This window comes from Aphidius gifuensis, linkage group LG6, assembly GCF_014905175.1.
Source record: "Aphidius gifuensis isolate YNYX2018 linkage group LG6, ASM1490517v1, whole genome shotgun sequence".
NCBI classification, from domain to species: domain Eukaryota; kingdom Metazoa; phylum Arthropoda; class Insecta; order Hymenoptera; family Braconidae; genus Aphidius; species Aphidius gifuensis.
Genome location: NC_057793.1, coordinates 5,643,506 through 5,662,090, shown reverse-complemented (window position 1 = coordinate 5,662,090; position 18,585 = coordinate 5,643,506). Strand labels below are relative to the sequence as shown.

General features: G+C 23.0%; 2 protein-coding genes across 4 annotated transcripts in view; one reads left to right on the top strand and one right to left on the bottom strand.

Moving 5' to 3' along the window:
* Positions 1 to 2,180: 2,180 nt before the first annotated feature.
* LOC122859012 lies at positions 2,181 to 12,539 on the top strand. The gene is made up of 4 exons (XM_044162326.1): positions 2,181 to 2,302; positions 2,395 to 2,895; positions 2,964 to 3,102; positions 3,373 to 12,539. Exons 1-4 carry the CDS (start codon positions 2,297 to 2,299, stop codon positions 3,546 to 3,548), a joined length of 822 nt encoding a protein of 273 aa, XP_044018261.1. The 5' UTR covers positions 2,181 to 2,296; the 3' UTR covers positions 3,549 to 12,539.
* The window catches only part of LOC122859011 (polypyrimidine tract-binding protein 1), a 67,377-nt gene continuing 60,015 nt past the window's right edge, over positions 11,224 to 18,585 (bottom strand). For 2 of the 3 annotated variants that reach the window (XM_044162323.1, XM_044162325.1), the window contains exons 8-14: positions 17,911 to 18,139; positions 17,572 to 17,789; positions 15,998 to 16,031; positions 14,626 to 14,718; positions 14,293 to 14,509; positions 14,058 to 14,199; positions 11,224 to 13,965 (exon numbers count right to left, since the gene is read on the bottom strand). In XM_044162323.1, coding sequence (XP_044018258.1) covers positions 13,897 to 13,965; positions 14,058 to 14,199; positions 14,293 to 14,509; positions 14,626 to 14,718; positions 15,998 to 16,031; positions 17,572 to 17,789; positions 17,911 to 18,139 — 1,002 coding nt within the window. In that variant the 3' untranslated portion in view covers positions 11,224 to 13,896. The remainder of the gene's footprint in view (positions 13,966 to 14,057; positions 14,200 to 14,292; positions 14,510 to 14,625; positions 14,719 to 15,997; positions 16,032 to 17,571; positions 17,790 to 17,910; positions 18,140 to 18,585) is intronic. The other variant, XM_044162324.1, reaches the window with a different exon arrangement.

Here is an 18,585-nt window from a genome sequence, read left to right as displayed (position 1 = left end):
CAAGTAAACCCCCGCTACATTTATCATTTCCCTCTTTGGTTAATACACCCGTATTAGCCACTTCACTGTAGCCAATCATAGATGTTTTATAAAAATTCATTATACACAGATCGAAAAACCGAAAGGATCGGCAAACGCTATTGAATATATTGGCATTTATATACCTATATACATATGAATGTGTAAATACTGTTTTAATGTATCTTTGATTTTTTTTTTCCTTGTAATATCATATGCGCCACGCCCGTTCTCTTTCGCCCATGGACCTTTTTTTTTTTTTTCCATTACCTTTTCATTTATTTATTTATTTTTTAGATTCATCATGTGACATGTTATACTTTCTGTCTCCTTACATATGTGCAATGTACTTAATATGTATATATTTCCTTGACCTTGACTTTTTGTATATTTATTAATGAAGGAACCCTGGATAGGCCGATGCCCGACAAGTTCAAACTTATTTACATGGTTTGTAATATTATTTTATATACATATTTATAAATGATTCATACTTGACAATTATTTTAATTGTTTTTTAATTTATTCATTATTTTTTAATAAACAATTGTTGAAAATGAATATTTTAATTTTATTATATAAGTTTTATTACAACCTACATGAGAATAAATTTTAAAATGAAAATGAAAATATTTTGAAATTTTTTTAAGTATACATTAGGTGAAGAAAAAAAAAAAATAAAAAAAAATATGACAGTCTATTGTTGAAATTTATGTAGTGAGTTGAAAGCGATGGTGTTTAAGATAGTAATATTGATCGATTATTATTGACAAACCGTGTGAATTTATTGTGTTTTATGACGTCATAATAAATGGATCATGACACGATAGAAAGCCATACCATGCGGCTACCGTTGAATGACTTCAGCAATCTATGACTTTAAACCTATTGCTACATAATTTATCTGCGACCGGCAAAAATTCATTCTTTGCAGATCCGTTGTCCTTGATTGATAAAGTAACTCAGGAATTTTACAATATGTATTAATAGATTTCACTAAATTTACAAATTGAGAAAGTTTTTTTTTAATTTTTTTCATACATAAATAACTACACTGGATTTTATTCAACTATTATCATTTTTAAACAGCAAATTTATATCATCAAATTAAAAGCTTTATTAATTTTTTTTTCAAGTAACTAATTAAGCTTTTTTTTTATTTATAGGGTCTTATAATCTTTAAAGCTTATTATTATTACTAATGAAGTACGATACTTTTATAAACAACAACAACAAAAATCACCATTAGTGGTATCTGGACAAGTACCTGCAAACAGTATCAACATTCCAAACAGAAAACTTGCCCTTGATTAATTTCTAATGACATTCTGTCCTTTGAATCTGTTAATTTATTTTTTTTTACAATAAAAATTTAAATGGATAAATTATTTGAATAATAAAAATCAATTAAAAATACAACTTGCATATATTAACCTTGATCAAAGTAACACGAACTTATCAACTGGTTGAGATAGGGTGTCGTTACATTTTTTTTTCAAACAAGTTGCATATAATTATTCAAAAAAAAATAAATATATGTATATTAAAATTATTGAGAAGCTGTTTACTACTGGATCAATCGATGTCAATATGTGGTCACTGTGTTACCTTGGCTGCCAATAGAAATACATAATTATTTTTTTTTTTAAATTCAAGTATTGCTTTTCAAGTTAGATAATAAATTATTTATATTTTTTGTGGGAGAACAATATTTAATCAATTTCTCTGATAAATTTATTTTCATTTATTATGAAAGTGTTGATATTAAAAGTCAAATATAAAAATAACAAACAGTATATTATTCAAAAAAAAAAGAACCTTGAGATTTACTGTAATTTTTTACGGCATTATAATCCTTAGACAACCTGATGATGATGATAATCATGATGCTGATGATGATCATGATCGTGGTATAATAATAATTTTTATTGTGGTCAATATTTCTTCACGTCCTTGATACTTTTTTTTCCCCAACTTCCTTTATTATTATTATTTCTCCAATTAATTTTTTTTTCTTCATTTATTTTCAAAGCATTTGTTTTTCTTTGATTCAGTATTTCTTCTTTTATATATAAATATTTTTTTATAGTTTCTTTTAAAATTGACAAGTCTCTTGGTGAATTCGATAAAGACGACCTCGGGATGGAATAAGTGTAACCAGTTCTGAGTCCGGCTACATCGTCTTGATCGTGAGTATATAAGCAACCATGTATCAAGTTCGAGGGCATTATAAAATTCAAGACATCATCTTGTGTAGTCCTGATTAAAAATACTCATTATGAAGGCAAGTATTATTTATAAAATACATCAGTATATGTATATTGTTTTGTTTAATAATTTTTATTAATATCTATTATAATTTATTTGATTAATTAGGGATACTGTATCTTAGTCTTGTGGATGATCAGTGGAATACTTGGAAAGCCAACTGATGTCTTATTGGAATACCAGGATAGCATGGGTCAGTATAGTTTTGGATACAGTGGTCCAGATTCAGCGAGATCAGAAATACGATTAGCTGATGGTAAAACACGTGGTGCATACAGTTATGTTGATGCTTTTGGTGCTATACAAACAGCTAAATATACAGCTGATAGTGAAAATGGTTTTCTTATTGATGCAACAAATTTACCAAAAGCACCACAACCTGTACAAGACACAGATGAAGTTAGAGCAGCACGTGAAAAACATTTTCAAGCATATGAAGAAGCTTTAAAAATGAGTGAATCAAATATGCCAATTAAAAGTTCACAAGAATCACATCAAGCTGAAGAAAAAATAGATATGCCTAAAATAGAAATGAAAAAAAATGAAGAATCATTTAAACCAGAAATTATTTCAAGAATGACTGAATCTTCTGGATCACCAAATAATGAGGTAAAAAAATTGAATTAAAATTTTAAGTAACTCACAAATTTCAACAAAAAAAATCATATTTTTTACAGGAAAAAATGATGGACAAAAATTCTGGAATAACATCAATGGTTAGAACATCATTTTTTGCACCTGGAAGTAATTATCACAGTCAAATTGATTTACGAGAAGAACCAGCTGCACCCTTACCTGCTTCATCTCTACCTCAAGGTCATATAAATATTTGATTATTTTATATTCTTTGTTTTAATGTTGTTAAATTATTATTATTTGCAAGGACGCATTCTGAAGTTTTAACAATAATACGTCTTTCACCATTTCCCACAAAAGTCCCTGAGCACATACACACATTTCTGTCTGTCCTCGAGTAATGCTCCCCACACATTTTATTATCATTATTTATTGCAATTATTACACTCAATTGCCAATAGAATTATTTTTCATTTATCAATTATTTTTATGAGTATTTTTATTTTTCAGAAATGAGAAACGAGGGAATCAAAGTTTCAACACAATCAAAAAGAGGCGATGGATATGCTGTTAATGTTTACACTTCACCATATTCATTTACACCAATTTTGCATGCACCATATTCACATCCATATTATCCATATGGTTATTACTCCATTTTACCAAGTTACACTCGTTTTTATTAAATAATAATTGTATTTTTTTTTTATTGAATTTTTAATTGAAAAAGAAAAAACAAAAAAGTTCATTGATTCTTCAGTATTTTGTCTTTTTATTATCGACAAATTAATTTTTTTTGTTTTTTTACATAATAATGCAAGTATCAACAATAAATAAACTAATTTTTCTTTTTGAATTATAATTATAATTTTTATCACTTTTACAATTTACTATGGTATGTTACAGAAGAAAAAAAAAAATATTATTGATAATGTTAAAATGATAAAAAAAAAAAAAAACACTTATACTGGAATAAAAAATTAAATGAGATAAAATATATGGCCTTGTGATATTTTTCATATTAATACGATAAAATCTATTACTAATTTTAATGTTATTTAACTACTTAAATGTATTTTTAATTATTTAATTTTAATTTTTCTAAACGTCCGAAATAATGGTCTAAACAATTTGAATAATTGATTCATGGCAATTAATTAACGATCATTTTTCTAATAATTATATATATTAATATATTTTTAAATATTTTTATATCACGTGACAACAATATGATTTCTACGATGAAATATGTCACCTTTTTTTTTAATTTTTGTAATTTATTTAAATTTTTATTTTCTATTTAATTGAGTCTTTGTATGATTAAATTTTTTTCGTTTTCATTTATATCATATATAAATCTAAATATTTTTAAATATATTTTTATGGTGATATTGTTGATAATTTATCATGTATAATATATATAATTATGTTAATGATTCTAACACAGTCGTAACATTCAGCACGGATATAATTTTATTTTTCTACGTGCTCAATAAATTTTTCCAGTTCATAATTACTTAATTTCTTTTTTATATCTATATTTTTTTTATTATTTTTTTTTTTGCTTCTTTCATTGTGTTTATTTCGCACTTTTTATGAATATAATCAATTGAATAAAATTCACTTGATTTTTATTTTACTGAACATTTTTTGTTACTAATTTTTTATCATGAAAAAATGAAGTTCTGATCTATTGGACAAAAATAAAATTGACTAATACATTCGTATATTTAATTATCATTACATTATCGTTTTTTAAATTTTTTTTATTTTTAGTTAAATTTAATTTGCTAACAGTTGGGCGGTATGTTTTATTTATTTTTATTTTTCAAATAATCAGTTTTTTTGTTCATAAATAAATTAATAAAAAAAAACTGTTATATAATACAATTGTATTATCACAAAGCCAATAAATAAATACGCATTCATGATTTTTATTTTTTTCTTATCTTTTTTTTTTTTTTTGTTTCTTCTCATTTCACTTTCACTTAAAACGATAATGCTCCCACGCAGCAGCTCACTTACGGTCATTTTTTTTTATCAATTTTTTTTCTCTTCAATATGTCAACATTTCATAATATATCTTATACAATTATAGGTTTATTTATATATATATATTTATTTATTTATTAAATGTATAGAGTCCGTGCAACGTGAGCGCAATTTTTTCAACATCCAAAATTCATTCATTTTCATAATACAATTTAAGATTTATATTCTATTTATACTTTTAGGATTTAATTCTGTTTTACAATTGACACTATATATTTAATTTGTTTTTTAATATTTATCTTAATTCAATTGACCTCTGCCCTCCTCAATTAACTCGCCAGTTATATTTTTTTTTTATTTATTTTTCATATGTTTATTCAATTTATTATTTATTTCACCGAGTCTATGTTTTTAATTATTATTAACAGTCAATTTATTTTATTTTTTTGTTTCACGTTCAATTAATTTTATGTTGTGATAAATTTTCTATCTAAGTATTATTTTTCATTTATTTATGACTTTTTTTTTTTTTTCTTTTTTATTTTTATTTCATGGTGAATGATTTTCTTCATTTTTTATTTTTTTCAGGGTATACGTCAGTACACCTCAGAGTTCATTAGGACATAATTTTGTTATATATTCAATATTTGCTATCGACAGCTGTTGGTTTTCATGAATTTTTAAATCTTTTTTTTATTTTTACAGTTGCACATATTTTACCTGTTTTTTTCCTTATTATTTTTTTTCATTTGTATATTTAAGGATACTTTTATTTACTTTTAATTAAGGGAGTATGTATTATAACTTATTTTTTACATTTCTACTATTATCATAATTATCATAATAATAAAATTCATAAAATATTATAGACCTCGTTAAAAAAATTTAGTAAAATTATAATAAAAAAGAAAAAAAGCGTACATACATTTTAATATTAAATTGACTGTTAGAATGTTAAGATTATTTTTTTTTGATGAATTCGGATACATTACGATTAAAATCGCAATTACTTAATTTTATTAATATTTTAAATTACTTTAATTCCACCTCTGGTAGTAATTATCGTCGTCAAATGAATTAAATTTCTCTATTTATCTAATTGAATACAATTTTTAAAAAATTGCATTTCTCATTCATACTCACAAATACACATTATCCCTGTCATTTTATTTAATTAAATATTATCCAAATTAATAACTATTTATATTATTATTAACGAACATATGAGATTGTCAAATATGTCAGTCAATATGACATTTAAATTTTTTGCACAATGGCGCACGCGTTGTTCATGTTTTCAATTTGTTGTTGTTTTATTTATTATAAAAAAAATAGTCAATTATAGATAGCAATAGAATAGATCAAGTTATTATTAAATATTATTTTAATATTAATATTAGAATAATTATGATTGACATTATAGTTAGTTATAGAAAAAAAAATATATATATATGTAAAATCAAATGAAGAAGAAGAAATAAAGTTTATAATTACCAGAGATCGATGACAGTTGTTGATAGTCGAAAAAGTCCATTAGAATATAGAAGAAATAATTGAATAATATAGTTAAAAACAAATGATTAAATATAGATTATAGAAATAATGAAAAGTAGAAAAAGGATAGGAAAATACTGTGATATAGATATATATGTATAATGAGGATGTTTGTATACATACATCTACAGAACAAGATATAGATATAGATGATACTACAATAGGTACATGTGGCTATTTGTAGAAGTACAAGTTTTATATATAATAAATATTTTTGTTAATAATATATATATGAAAGAAAAAAAAAAATATAAACTTTAAATTTTAGATATGGTATTGACAGTTTTTTTTTTCTTTTTCTTTTTTTTAATTTAAATAACCAAGGATAACGCAATAATTGATTGCCAGATTAAAAATTATATAATAAATTTGTGACGAAATGTCACGAATTAATTTGGTATATTTATTAAATTTTTGTAATTACTTATTTACGAAGAACTGAGAAGTTCAGTTCGATTGTCAAGCTTTAATAATATATTTTATTTAAAATAAAATCTTGGCAATTATAGTGCAAGCGTTATCCTTAGCCAAGATACAAACTACATACAGTAGTGAATGCCATAAAAGGTCATCTGATATATAGATATTTTTTTTTTTTCAAATACAATAATATTTTATTTAATATAACATTGATGCCTTATTTAACTTTTTTTTTTGTCGTGTATTTTTTTTTTTTTTTTCGTCTTTTTACAACAAGGTAATGACGTTGATCCCATAGAATACGTGTTTAAACATCTCAGGCACAAATCGTAACGATTGTATTCGATCAAGCTTGTGCGAAAGAAATTCATGTTAGCCGCACATTTTAATAATTTATTTTCATTTTTTAAATATTTTTTTTGTTTTAAATTCGATTGTGGAATGTATATAATTTTCTTTTTTTTAACTTGTTTCTTTCTCATGTTTAAATTTTTATGTAAATATAATTATAATAATTCACAAATGGTTTAATAAATTTTAACGATCCATGTCGAAATTTAAAATAGTAAAATATAAGTAGTACTTAAATAAATTTGTAAATTATATTAAATACATTGTTAAGTAAAAAAAAAAAAAAAATGTAAGAGTTTGTTAACAAATTTAAAAGATAAAAAAAATATTTTAAATATTAGATAATATATAGATCAATGTAGGATGTAGTAAAATAAATTTAATGGAAATTATTCATAGTATTTAACTGTTAGTATTTATGTACATGTATATTTGTGAAAAAAAAATAAATAAATAATAAATAATTGTGTTATTTTGGGTGTTCTGTACGCGTACGCCTGTTTTTAAATTGTTATTTAAAAATATAACAATAAATTTTGATAAAATAACAAATTATGTTGTCACAGTTTATCATAAAATTTTTCTTTTTCAACTCAACTACCTATTGTTTTTTTTTTCTTCTTCAACTCAATCACACACGTGTCGTTTTATAATCATAATTAAATGCGCAATAACTCACGTTTTGCGTGTTACTTGATAACACTTTCATCGTGAAAGGTACATTTGTTGTAATTATTTGAATTTCATTAAATAATATTGGATAATTTTTTTTTCCTTGAAATATATCTGTTTGAGTTGATTAATTTATTTCGTTTTATTTAACTTAATATTTTAATTAATCCTAATAAATTTACTAAATGCTTAATTGTTAAATGCTCGCTCTGACAATATTTTTTATATTTTTTTTTTAAAATGATTTTGTCGGAGCCGAGCTGATTGTGACTTGCAACGCAATTCCTGGCCCAATAATTGGTTTTATTTATTAATTTATTTTTTTAAATATTTTTAAAAATATTTTGATTGTTAGTTTTTTTTTATTAGTCTTTTATTTTATCCGATGTTTTTTTTTTGTACCGATTGACAGACTTCTCCTAGCAATACTGTATTTGATAGATAAAAAAAAAAATTGATATGTTGATTTTTTTGTTGTAGTTTTTATTTTTTAATTTAATTTTTAATCAATAAAATTAGATGTATCAATATGTCAATTTGTTTTGATAAATAAATCTTTTTTTTTTTTATTTTTTGCTTATAACAGTATTGCAACGAGAAGAATGACAGAGTAATCGGTACATGTTAGAGCGAAGAATAGGGCAACAGGAAAGTAGGAAAATAAGACGCGTACAGAAAACGCCGATATAATTATAATCTTCAGTTATTTTTTTTTGGATCTTTCTATAATTTTTTAAATATAAAAATGTTATTTATGAAATTAAATAATTTATCATTGTCCAAGATAAAAATACATAATTCTGATTGATCATTGTGTGGCAGCTTGAACCGTTTTCTTAGGGTTTTTAATTAGTATTTTAAATCTTCTTGTCAGTAAATAGATAGAGAAAAGTGATTGTCATTTAAATATACACGTTTATCAAATCGTCACTACGTTAATATAGTTGATTTATCTTTTGTTTTTTTCTTTTTCCTTAACGTCGACGATTTATAATAATTACAATTACTTGTTTTATTTAATAAGTTAATTCTTAATTTATTGAACGTTATTTATTCTCAACGTTTGCCGGAGAACGGAGGCTTTGCGAGAGTGCAAATAAATCCACTATAATTATCCTACTCAATATATATCACTTTCTTGTTAATTTATTTATACTTAAATATTTTCGTTTTTTTATTTTTTTTAAACACTGAGGAAAAGTAACATTGACAAGGTCGCAGCACACAATATTAAAGACAGATAAAATTTATGATTTTTTTTCAAAAAATATCTAAAAATTTCTACTGTCTGATTAAAAAAATTATACATTAATAACACTTTTATATATTTATCAGTGTTGTATATTTTTTTTCTACTAATTTTTAACTTTTTTTGTTTTAATTTTTAATGAAGTTATGATTAGTAAACGTTCAACGTTTTACTTTTATAAATTAATATGAAAAATTAATTGAAGAAATTGCCAAAGAAAAATGTTAATTTTAAACGATTTAATAAGCAATTATTTTTTTAAAATTGTGTAAATGATTTTCGTTTGTTTGATATTTAAATAATAATTATAATTTTTTTTTTAAATTGTCATTAATCATTATTTCTTATACCACCATAATAATGCTATTAATTTTATACAACTCATTTATAAAATATATTTATATTTATCATGTATTCTATTTTTTAAACTAAAATATAATTGATTATCTCATTATAACTGCATCTCGCATTTAAGAACAACTTAAAAATCAAAATTAAATGATTAATTTATTGTTAATAATTTTAAACAATATTTCACCAAAGAAATCACAAATCAGTGGCTACTTTTTTAGGCCATTCAATTCTCAACTTCTCAGATTAAATAATATTCTATTATTATGTTTTTCCTCTGATAAAAATGACTTGAATTTTCTGTAAAATAAAAAAATAATAATTATTATATAAATATAATAAAACAAATAAAAATTACATATATATTTATCTTTTAAATAACACCATTTAATAAGACTGGCTAGTCCAATTATCAATTCGGCCCCCCTCAATCCAGCTAACAATGCTTTCAGGCGATGTGAAAACGAAAAAGAAAAACCAAACAAATAATAAATCTGAAAAAAAATCAATTAAAAAATCAATTTGTAAGAAAAAAAAATGAATCATACAATAATAATGGAATAAAATGGATAAAGAAAATAATAATACATTAATACTTTATAAAAAAAACTTGATAATTATTATTGAATTAATTGGGAAGCACCACAATATAAAAAAAAAAAGATATGAATAATCAATGGTGCACCACAACGGTGTACAAAATGAAAATTAATCTTAAAAGATATAATTAAAAATAAAATAATCTTACAAGAAATTATTATAAAAGAACAATAAAATTATAAATTTATACACCGCCAAGCATCATTTTAATACTACAGATTATTATCATTTTTTAATATTTTTTTTTTTTCCTCTATCTTCTTTTTTTTATATATATTTTTGTTTCGTGCGTGTGCGTGTATATGAAATATGTATCACTCGATTTGAAATGTGAAATTGATACAAGTGCATGGCGTTGAAACGAGACAATTTTTTTTTTTTTTTTTCATACAATTATTAAATTTATCTCTACAACCATTGATAAAGAGAAATGTTTTCTTTTTTTTTCAAATGTTAAAACAATTTAAAATGGAGATAAATTATCTCTTCATTTTTTTAAAAATTATTCTTATTATTTATTTATTATAATTAACGCGAGATTCTAAAGACACAGATCATGGATTCAAAGACTGGCCCCTCCGCTCATGCCGGCTTAATTATTATTTGTTTTATTATTTAACTATTTTTTTGTATTTTTGTTTTGTTAAAAAAAAAAAACAAAAAAAGAAAACGATTATTGGTCGTTTTGTGATAATTATTCAGTACATTTAATTTGTTTTTTTTTTTCTATTTTTGTCTTTGTGGTCGAACAACAACAGTTAGTTTAGTTTGGCACAAACACCACTGGCTGAGCCGGCAATCGCTCATTTTTATTTCCTTTGTTAGATTTTTTATTTTTTTAAATTTATATTTTTCCATTAACACTCACACGAATAATTTGTTCAATCAACCATTTGCTCTTGGATTCACGCGGCTACATTCATGTGTTTTTTATTTTTTTATTATTTATATTTATTTTCTTTTTTTTTCTCATTTTTTCTAGTCGATTTTTTTTTTTTTTTTGCAAATTGTTTATTCATTCTTTCTCTTAACTGTACCACTGAAATATTTTAATTGACTTGAAGGAAAAAATAATTAATCTTATAGGGTAAAATAATTCACATGAGTTATTTAAAAATTTATAAATTTAAAATTGAGTAAAATTTTAATTTTCAATCAACTTGTATTGTGTGTATTTATTTTTCCCTATAAAATTTATTTTATTTCGCATTTATCCCAGTTTTTTTTATTGATTGATTTGTATTTCGCTTTATTTTTTTAACTTCACATATTTCAGGCTCAACGATTGTCCCAAAAATAACAAAAAAAAAAGAAAAATAAATATTATAAAATAAAAAAAATGAAATAAAACACTTTCATGCGTTGTAACTCTCCAAGTACACAAGTGTTTTATTTATTTTTTTTCAAATTTAAATGTCTACTTGACCCCGAAAATACTTTTAGATATTTATCGCTATTATTTAATTTTTTTAAATTATTCACAAACTGTCCTTTGACTCTAACAAAAAGAGTGAATAAAAATTTAATTTAAAAAACGAAATTTTTGTAGATTTTTGTGAGGAAAGTAGAAAAATTAAAAAGTTCAAAAAAAATATATATCATGCTTAATTTTTGAAATCTGTTTGTCAACGCTATTATCATTTATATATACTTTGTTATTTTAAATGATTTTTTTTTTTTCTTCATATTAGTTTAGCTTATTATTTTGTTTTATTTGTTACACTTAGAAACTAATCGGTCACGGGCCTGTCGGCATCGTTCTGTCAATGTACTTTTATATTACCTTAATGAAATTTAATTTTGTTTCATTGTTTTTTCCTTCATTTTACATATGTATTGATATTTTATCTTACACGGTTTTATTATACAACTATAACACATCAAGGAAAAATCCATTTCCACTTAATGAAGCTATCATTAACGTTGTGTTATCATTGTTCAAGTTATTTACGAAAAAATGAGGATAATAAATTCACCAAATAGTGCAAAAGTTTTGACAATGGAAGACAATTATCAATTACTTTTTAATATTATTTTCATTGTTCATTTGTATTAATGAGCTTACAGGAAATTTCAATTCCTGATGACGGTATTTTTCCTCATTTTTTCTACACTAGACTGGAAGCAATTTTTAAAAATTCGATATTATTTTTTAGGGCCCTTGTCATTTACGCTGTAACTTACTAAATTAATAAAGAAAAAAAAAAAAACAAACCTAAGTACCTAGTAATTGAAAAAAAAAAAAACAAACTCATTAAAATACTTTTTTTCTTTTTTTTTTTAACTCACAGGTAAAATATTTTTTTTCTATGAATAAAAAAATGATTGATGTAATTTTCTTTTGCTTGCTCAGCAAACTTGTGTTTGAAATTTGTGTCTTAATTGTTGGCAATTATGTGCGTATTAAAACATGTTTATACATATTTATTTTATTAAAATCGATGCAATTTAAAATCAGTGAATATCACATCAACTGACACTGATGACAAATAATTAACTAATTTTCATTTTTTTCTTTTTTGTACCTTGGATGCACCGATTATTATTAGCAACATAAAAAAATAAATCGGCACGATTGTCTTGCAATTTTATTTGTCAACTGTCAGCTGATAAATCTTTCGAAAAATAATAATAATAAAAAATTAATGAAAAAGAAATGTAAGAAAGAATGCATTGATATTGAAAAAAAAAAAAAAAAAATGTACTCTAAGTGAAATTTAATTTATGAAAGATTTGCAAAAATAAATAAAAATTTTTTAATAAAATAAATGATTTGAATTATTTTGCAATTAATAAAATGTTGATAGCACCTTTTTTGTAAGCTGCAAAAGGTCCCGCCTGACTGGTATATATCTATATAATCATGCTTTTATTCTATTTTATTTTTTTTATCAATTAGTTTACTTTAAATCGCTATTTGAATTAATATTCATTCACTTCTCTAACTTAATTTTTTTTTAAGGTTGCATTCAGACTAATTTTCTTTTCATTCATTATTATTATTTTTTTTATCTTTTGCATCTTATTTATCATTTTTTTTATCTCGTTTGTTACTTTTTTTTTTACTTAAAAAAATTTTTTGTAATCCTTAATAATAATTAATCGCCAGCAATTGTTGGACACTAATGCGACCATTTTTTTTTTCAGCTTATTATTATTACTTTTTTTTTTTTTTTTCAATTCTTTTTTTTTTTTTTGTTTCTTATTGAACTTTTGCCTAATAATTTGTAAAATATACGTCAATATCTTATTAATTAAAATGTCAATTCTGTACAAGAATTACATTGGCTTGATTTATTTTTGTAATTTTTTTTTTTATCATTATAGAGATAAAAATCTCAATTATCATGCTTATTTATTGTTTTTTTTTTTCATGCGAATTTTTCATCTACAAATATTTTATTTGTGCTCTTAAAAATATTTACTATTTTTATATTGTCACATGACAATTTATCAGAAGTTTATTATATAAAAAAATAATAGTAATTAAGGAAAATAGGATGAGAAAAAAAAAAAAAAAGAAAAAACTAAAATTTTAGGAACACTTTCTTTAACCTCGGAATGTGACAACTTATTTTGAGATTATTTTTCTCTTTTTTGTTTTGTATTGTATATTTTTTTGTTATTTTATTTATTTTCTGTTGATATTTTTGTTTATTTTTTTTTTTTTGCTGCAATTTGGATAATTATAATCCATGGAAGTCGCGAGATTTCACTTAAATTGTGTTCATTTCACTTAAATATGTTGTTAATATTATTTATCAACCATAAAGAGCACTGGTGTACCAGTAGTGAACGAGTGCATATGGCTGATGCCAATGTGACTCGAATTGTCGGCTGTCTTGTTAGATGTTGCTCTTTGAAAATGAAACACGAAGATGATTTGATTCACTCAGCTGATAATTGTGCATTTTCTAAAAGTAAAAATAATTGTAAATTAATAAAATACATAATTTATTATAAAATTATTTCATAAATAAATAAATATATAAATAAATAAACTTACAATAAGAGCTGAAACAGCGTCATCCATTGAAGGCAACTGAATAAGTGCCATTTTTCTGTCCTTGGGGAAAAATTTAAATGCTTTAACAGTAAAACCATTCTTTGTAAAGGCTTCTTTAATTTCTTCCTCAGTAACAGTTGCTCTAAAAAAGAAAAAAAAACAAAAACAAATATTATCATATATAAATATGAAAAAAATATATCAAATTAAATAAATAATATCAAAATTTATTTACGGAATGTTTGATAAATGAAGTGTTGCACTTGGTGGATAAATATTTTGATAATTTTTTGAGCCTGGTTTTTTGAATCGATGAAGTGGACTATTTGTATAGTCCTTGGTTAATCCTGCATCTGGCTGGCCTTCCTTGGGCAATTGAACTGTCTGATGTTTGCTGACCATCACTCGGATTTGCTTTCCAAACACTCGTAGTTTATCCATATGGGTCATGGCTAAAAAAATATTCACAATGTTATAAAAATAAATGTCATATTTTTCTTTAATTTATCTTGATATTCAATTTAATAAATACATAGTTAATGTATTTTATTTAACTATGAAAACTTACCGAGATGGCCTTGATGAGGTTCGGCCATTTGAATGAGGGCAGAGTCTTTTTTGTTGTATAAAATTTTCACACGTTGTACATCCCCATATACACCTACATTATCAACACATTATAAATAATTGTTAATTAATTTGTTATAAATTTATATTTATAAATTTATAAACAAAAAAAAAATAATCAATATCTGTATCATTATTATTTCTTTTTTCTTCTACAATTTAGGCAATTATTTTTCTTTTTTTTTTTCGATTTGTTTAATACAATTAAACTCAAATTTAAATCATGCGTAAGATGTTCGGTTTTTTTTTTTTTTCTTTTTTTTGTTTGTTAGTTTTATATTGAAATGTTAAAACAAATAAAAATCATAGATTGAAAATTTAAAAAATAAACACCTTTCACAGTGTTGTATGTATTTTTTTTTTTTATTAAAATTTTTTAATTTATTTAAGCAAAAGCTTATGAAACAAATGTAAATATGAAATGAATAATAAAATTATTTTGTAATTAAATTGATTATTAATTTGTTTTTAAAAAAATTAATTTTCCTTGAATTTTTATTTAATATATGAATAGTTTATACAGAAGGCAGTAACATAGTAGATAGAAAAATAATAATAATAATAAAAATAATGATTAAACAAAAAAAAAATGAATAATATAAAATAAAAATGGGAACAATGAAATGTTTTAAGAGCTGATTAAATTAAATATCAGGTAAAATGTGCAGGTGAAAATGCTGTGAGTAAAAAAATGAATTTTTTATTATTACAAAAAAAAAACAAAAAAAGATTCACATGAATGTAAAAAAAAAAAAAATAATAATCCGTAGTATTATTTTTTTTAAAATTTTAAAATTTCATATATTTTTTTTAAACATTCAATATGGAGCTTTTAAAACATGTTAATTGTTATGTAGAAAATTATTTATCTGATTTTCATTTAATTTTTAATATAGAAAATTTGTGCAGAAATTAAAATAGTTTATCGAAATGATTTTATAAATATAGAAAATAAATTTAATAGGATTTTTTCTAGTTTTTTATTTTTAAATATGAAACGAAAAAAAAAATTGTATTATTATCAATTCTCAAAATATTATTTTAAAATTACAAATAAAAAAAAAAAAGTTATTCAATTTTAATTTCAATAGAAATATTAAAAAAATAAAATAATATATCAAAACTTTTAGTAATAAATTATTGAAATAAAAAAATAATAATAAATAATGACAAAAAAAAAAAAAAATAAATAAAAAATTAACAGCAATGTGATTGGTGTGAATTAAAGGATTGTGTTGTGGTGTTGGGGTTTATTTTTCATTAAATATAATAACTAATGTAATATAATTAATAATATAAATGTGGAGACGTACCAAACAGGGTAAAGAGAGCGTCAGGCGTGACCATCTACACAGAAAACAGACAGAGTCCAGTCAGTAATAGTCAGCAAGTACATAGGATTCGATGTAAAATATATACATACATGTATATTAAAAAAAAAATTATAATAAATAAACAAAAAAAATATAGTACGTGAGCGCACAAGTTTCTCGAGCAAGTTTTTCATTAACTCTGATTGGTGCTAAATTATTCACCAGTTAAAGAAAATAAAAATGAAAAAAAATGATTCCATGAATGGCAAATGAACAGTGAATTTTAGAACATTGCAAGAAAATATGGCAAAAAAAAAAATGAAAAAAAAAAACATGTATACACATCAAAGTATTTTATATATGTTTTTTTTTTTTTTTTCTTTCTTTTTCCAAATTTTAATTAATAAATGTAGAAAATAAAATTAATATAAGCAAATAATATATATCGAGAAACGTGAAGCTTGTGCGCAACACGAACGAATAAATAAGTAAGTATACACACAAGTTACAAGTAATAGTAGTGACAAGTTGCAGCTGCGAATATTTATGTTTATTTTATTTTTATTTTTTATAATGTTGACAAGTATCGTGATGCTCTGTACTTGATTATTAAATCGATTTTTTTTACATTTTATTGTTCTACAAGTAAAATTTCATTAATAATAAATTTTGTTTTTTCTACAGCTATCGCAATGAATTGTCAACATTATGCTAGTGAAAAAGAAAAAAAAAAAAAAAAAAAAACCACACATGTTAGATAAAAAAAAAAAAAATATATATATATATACAAAAATTAAAATTAAAAAATGATGTATGATTTGGGAATCAATTGCCTTGTTAAAATATGATGCCATTATTAAACTTACCCTAAAAATTCAATTTAATCGGCTTCAGGGCAAAAGGCAACAAGGCATTAAGGAAAAATAAAAATCTTGAAATTAAAAAGAAATAAAAATAAAGTAAATATATATATAAAAAGAATAAAAAAAAAATATATACTTGCCGAAGCAATGCAAAACTTTTTAATTTCAAGAAATTGCTGGATTGTAGGGTAAAAAAGAGTAGGTGGGTAAAAGGGAAAGAGAAAAAACTACTTGTGCTACGTTCATTATTCAGTTGGAATTATGTACGTACCAGGTTTGAGTATATATATTCCAAAAATAGAAATACTGAAAGCCAGTTTATTCAACTTTTGGTGAAGCTCAGAAATGTTAACATTATTCAAATTTCAATATCTCAAGAATGTATTTAAATAAGTCGACTTTGTGTCGATCATCATGAAAGTAAACGAATTGAAATTTTAAATTATCAACATAAATAAAATATTAAAGAATATTAAATCCTAAGATTTTGAGTAATATTTAAAAACAAAATTTAATAAATAACATAGTGTCAATTTTGAATATTTAAAAAAATTAATTTAATATACTGTTTGTTAATAAAAATAACTGGCATTCTAAAATAATAATAAAAAAAAAGAAGGAATAAAGGTGGATGGATGGAAAATAGATAAAGGTAAAAATGTAAATGTTAGATAATTGACATAATGTATTTTCAAGTAAATCGAGGCTTACCTCCTCATTAAGATTGGTGACAAGAAGTACTGATGACATTTGTGGATTTCCTGGTACTCTAACACCAAGTGCACCAGCACCCAAACTAAAACCACCAAGACCAGCAATACCACCACCTGGTGTAACTCCATTACCATATGGTCCAGCAAGTGGTGATGGTAATCCATGCATTGTTGCAAATGGTGATGCCAAAACATTTGGTCCTCCTGTAAGTGATTCTACATAAAGTTATATAAAATTGCATAACATTTATATATATTTATTTATTAATTTAAATAATTAAAAAATTAATATTTTTATAATAAATAAATATATTTAAATAATTAAAATAATTATTACCAGGCAAACGTGCTCGTTGTTGTGAACCAGCACCAAGTAAAAGTTGAGGCAATAATTCACCACCAAGTGCAAGTGATGCTGCATCAATATTTGGATCACCAGATGGAAGAGTTGGATTTGTGTAATCTCTTGACTTGTCATTATTATATTTAACATTTAAACTTTGCATTTTACTAAAATCAATGCGAAGTGTACAGCAAGAATTGTATATATTTTGTCCATCAAGTGACTGAAATAAATAAATAATATTGTTAATTAGTTGTTTCATTATAAAAATAATATAATTATTTGTGTTGTAAACGTAATTCGTTATTTTTTTTTTTTTCATTTTAATTAAATACTTTTCATTAAAATTCACTTGAAGTATCAAATTTAATTTAATTAAAAATCATTATAATTATTATCCCGTGTCAAGCTTCAAATGTATCAAGATAACTGTAATATCATCACATGGGTACTCGTCCATAAAATGTATAAAATTAATTGTTAAATACCTATACTTTAATCTACACTTTGCCTATATACATAACAAGTTGTGTTATTTTAAATTTAATAATCATTTGAATAATGAAAAAATTTAAAAAAAAAAAAAAGGCATTATATATTTATTTAAAAAGTAAAATTGAGTAGTGTAAATATTAATATGATTGAAATGTTAACACACATAGAAATGAA

What these genes read in the sequence shown, in the direction of transcription:
- LOC122859012 (XM_044162326.1), top strand. An exon ending in CTGGATCACCAAATAATGAG is followed by an intron (nt 2,896 to 2,963) that starts GTAAAAAAATTG and finishes TATTTTTTACAG; the next exon opens with GAAAAAATGATGGACAAAAA. An exon ending in TGCTTCATCTCTACCTCAAG is followed by an intron (nt 3,103 to 3,372) that starts GTCATATAAATA and finishes TTTATTTTTCAG; the next exon opens with AAATGAGAAACGAGGGAATC.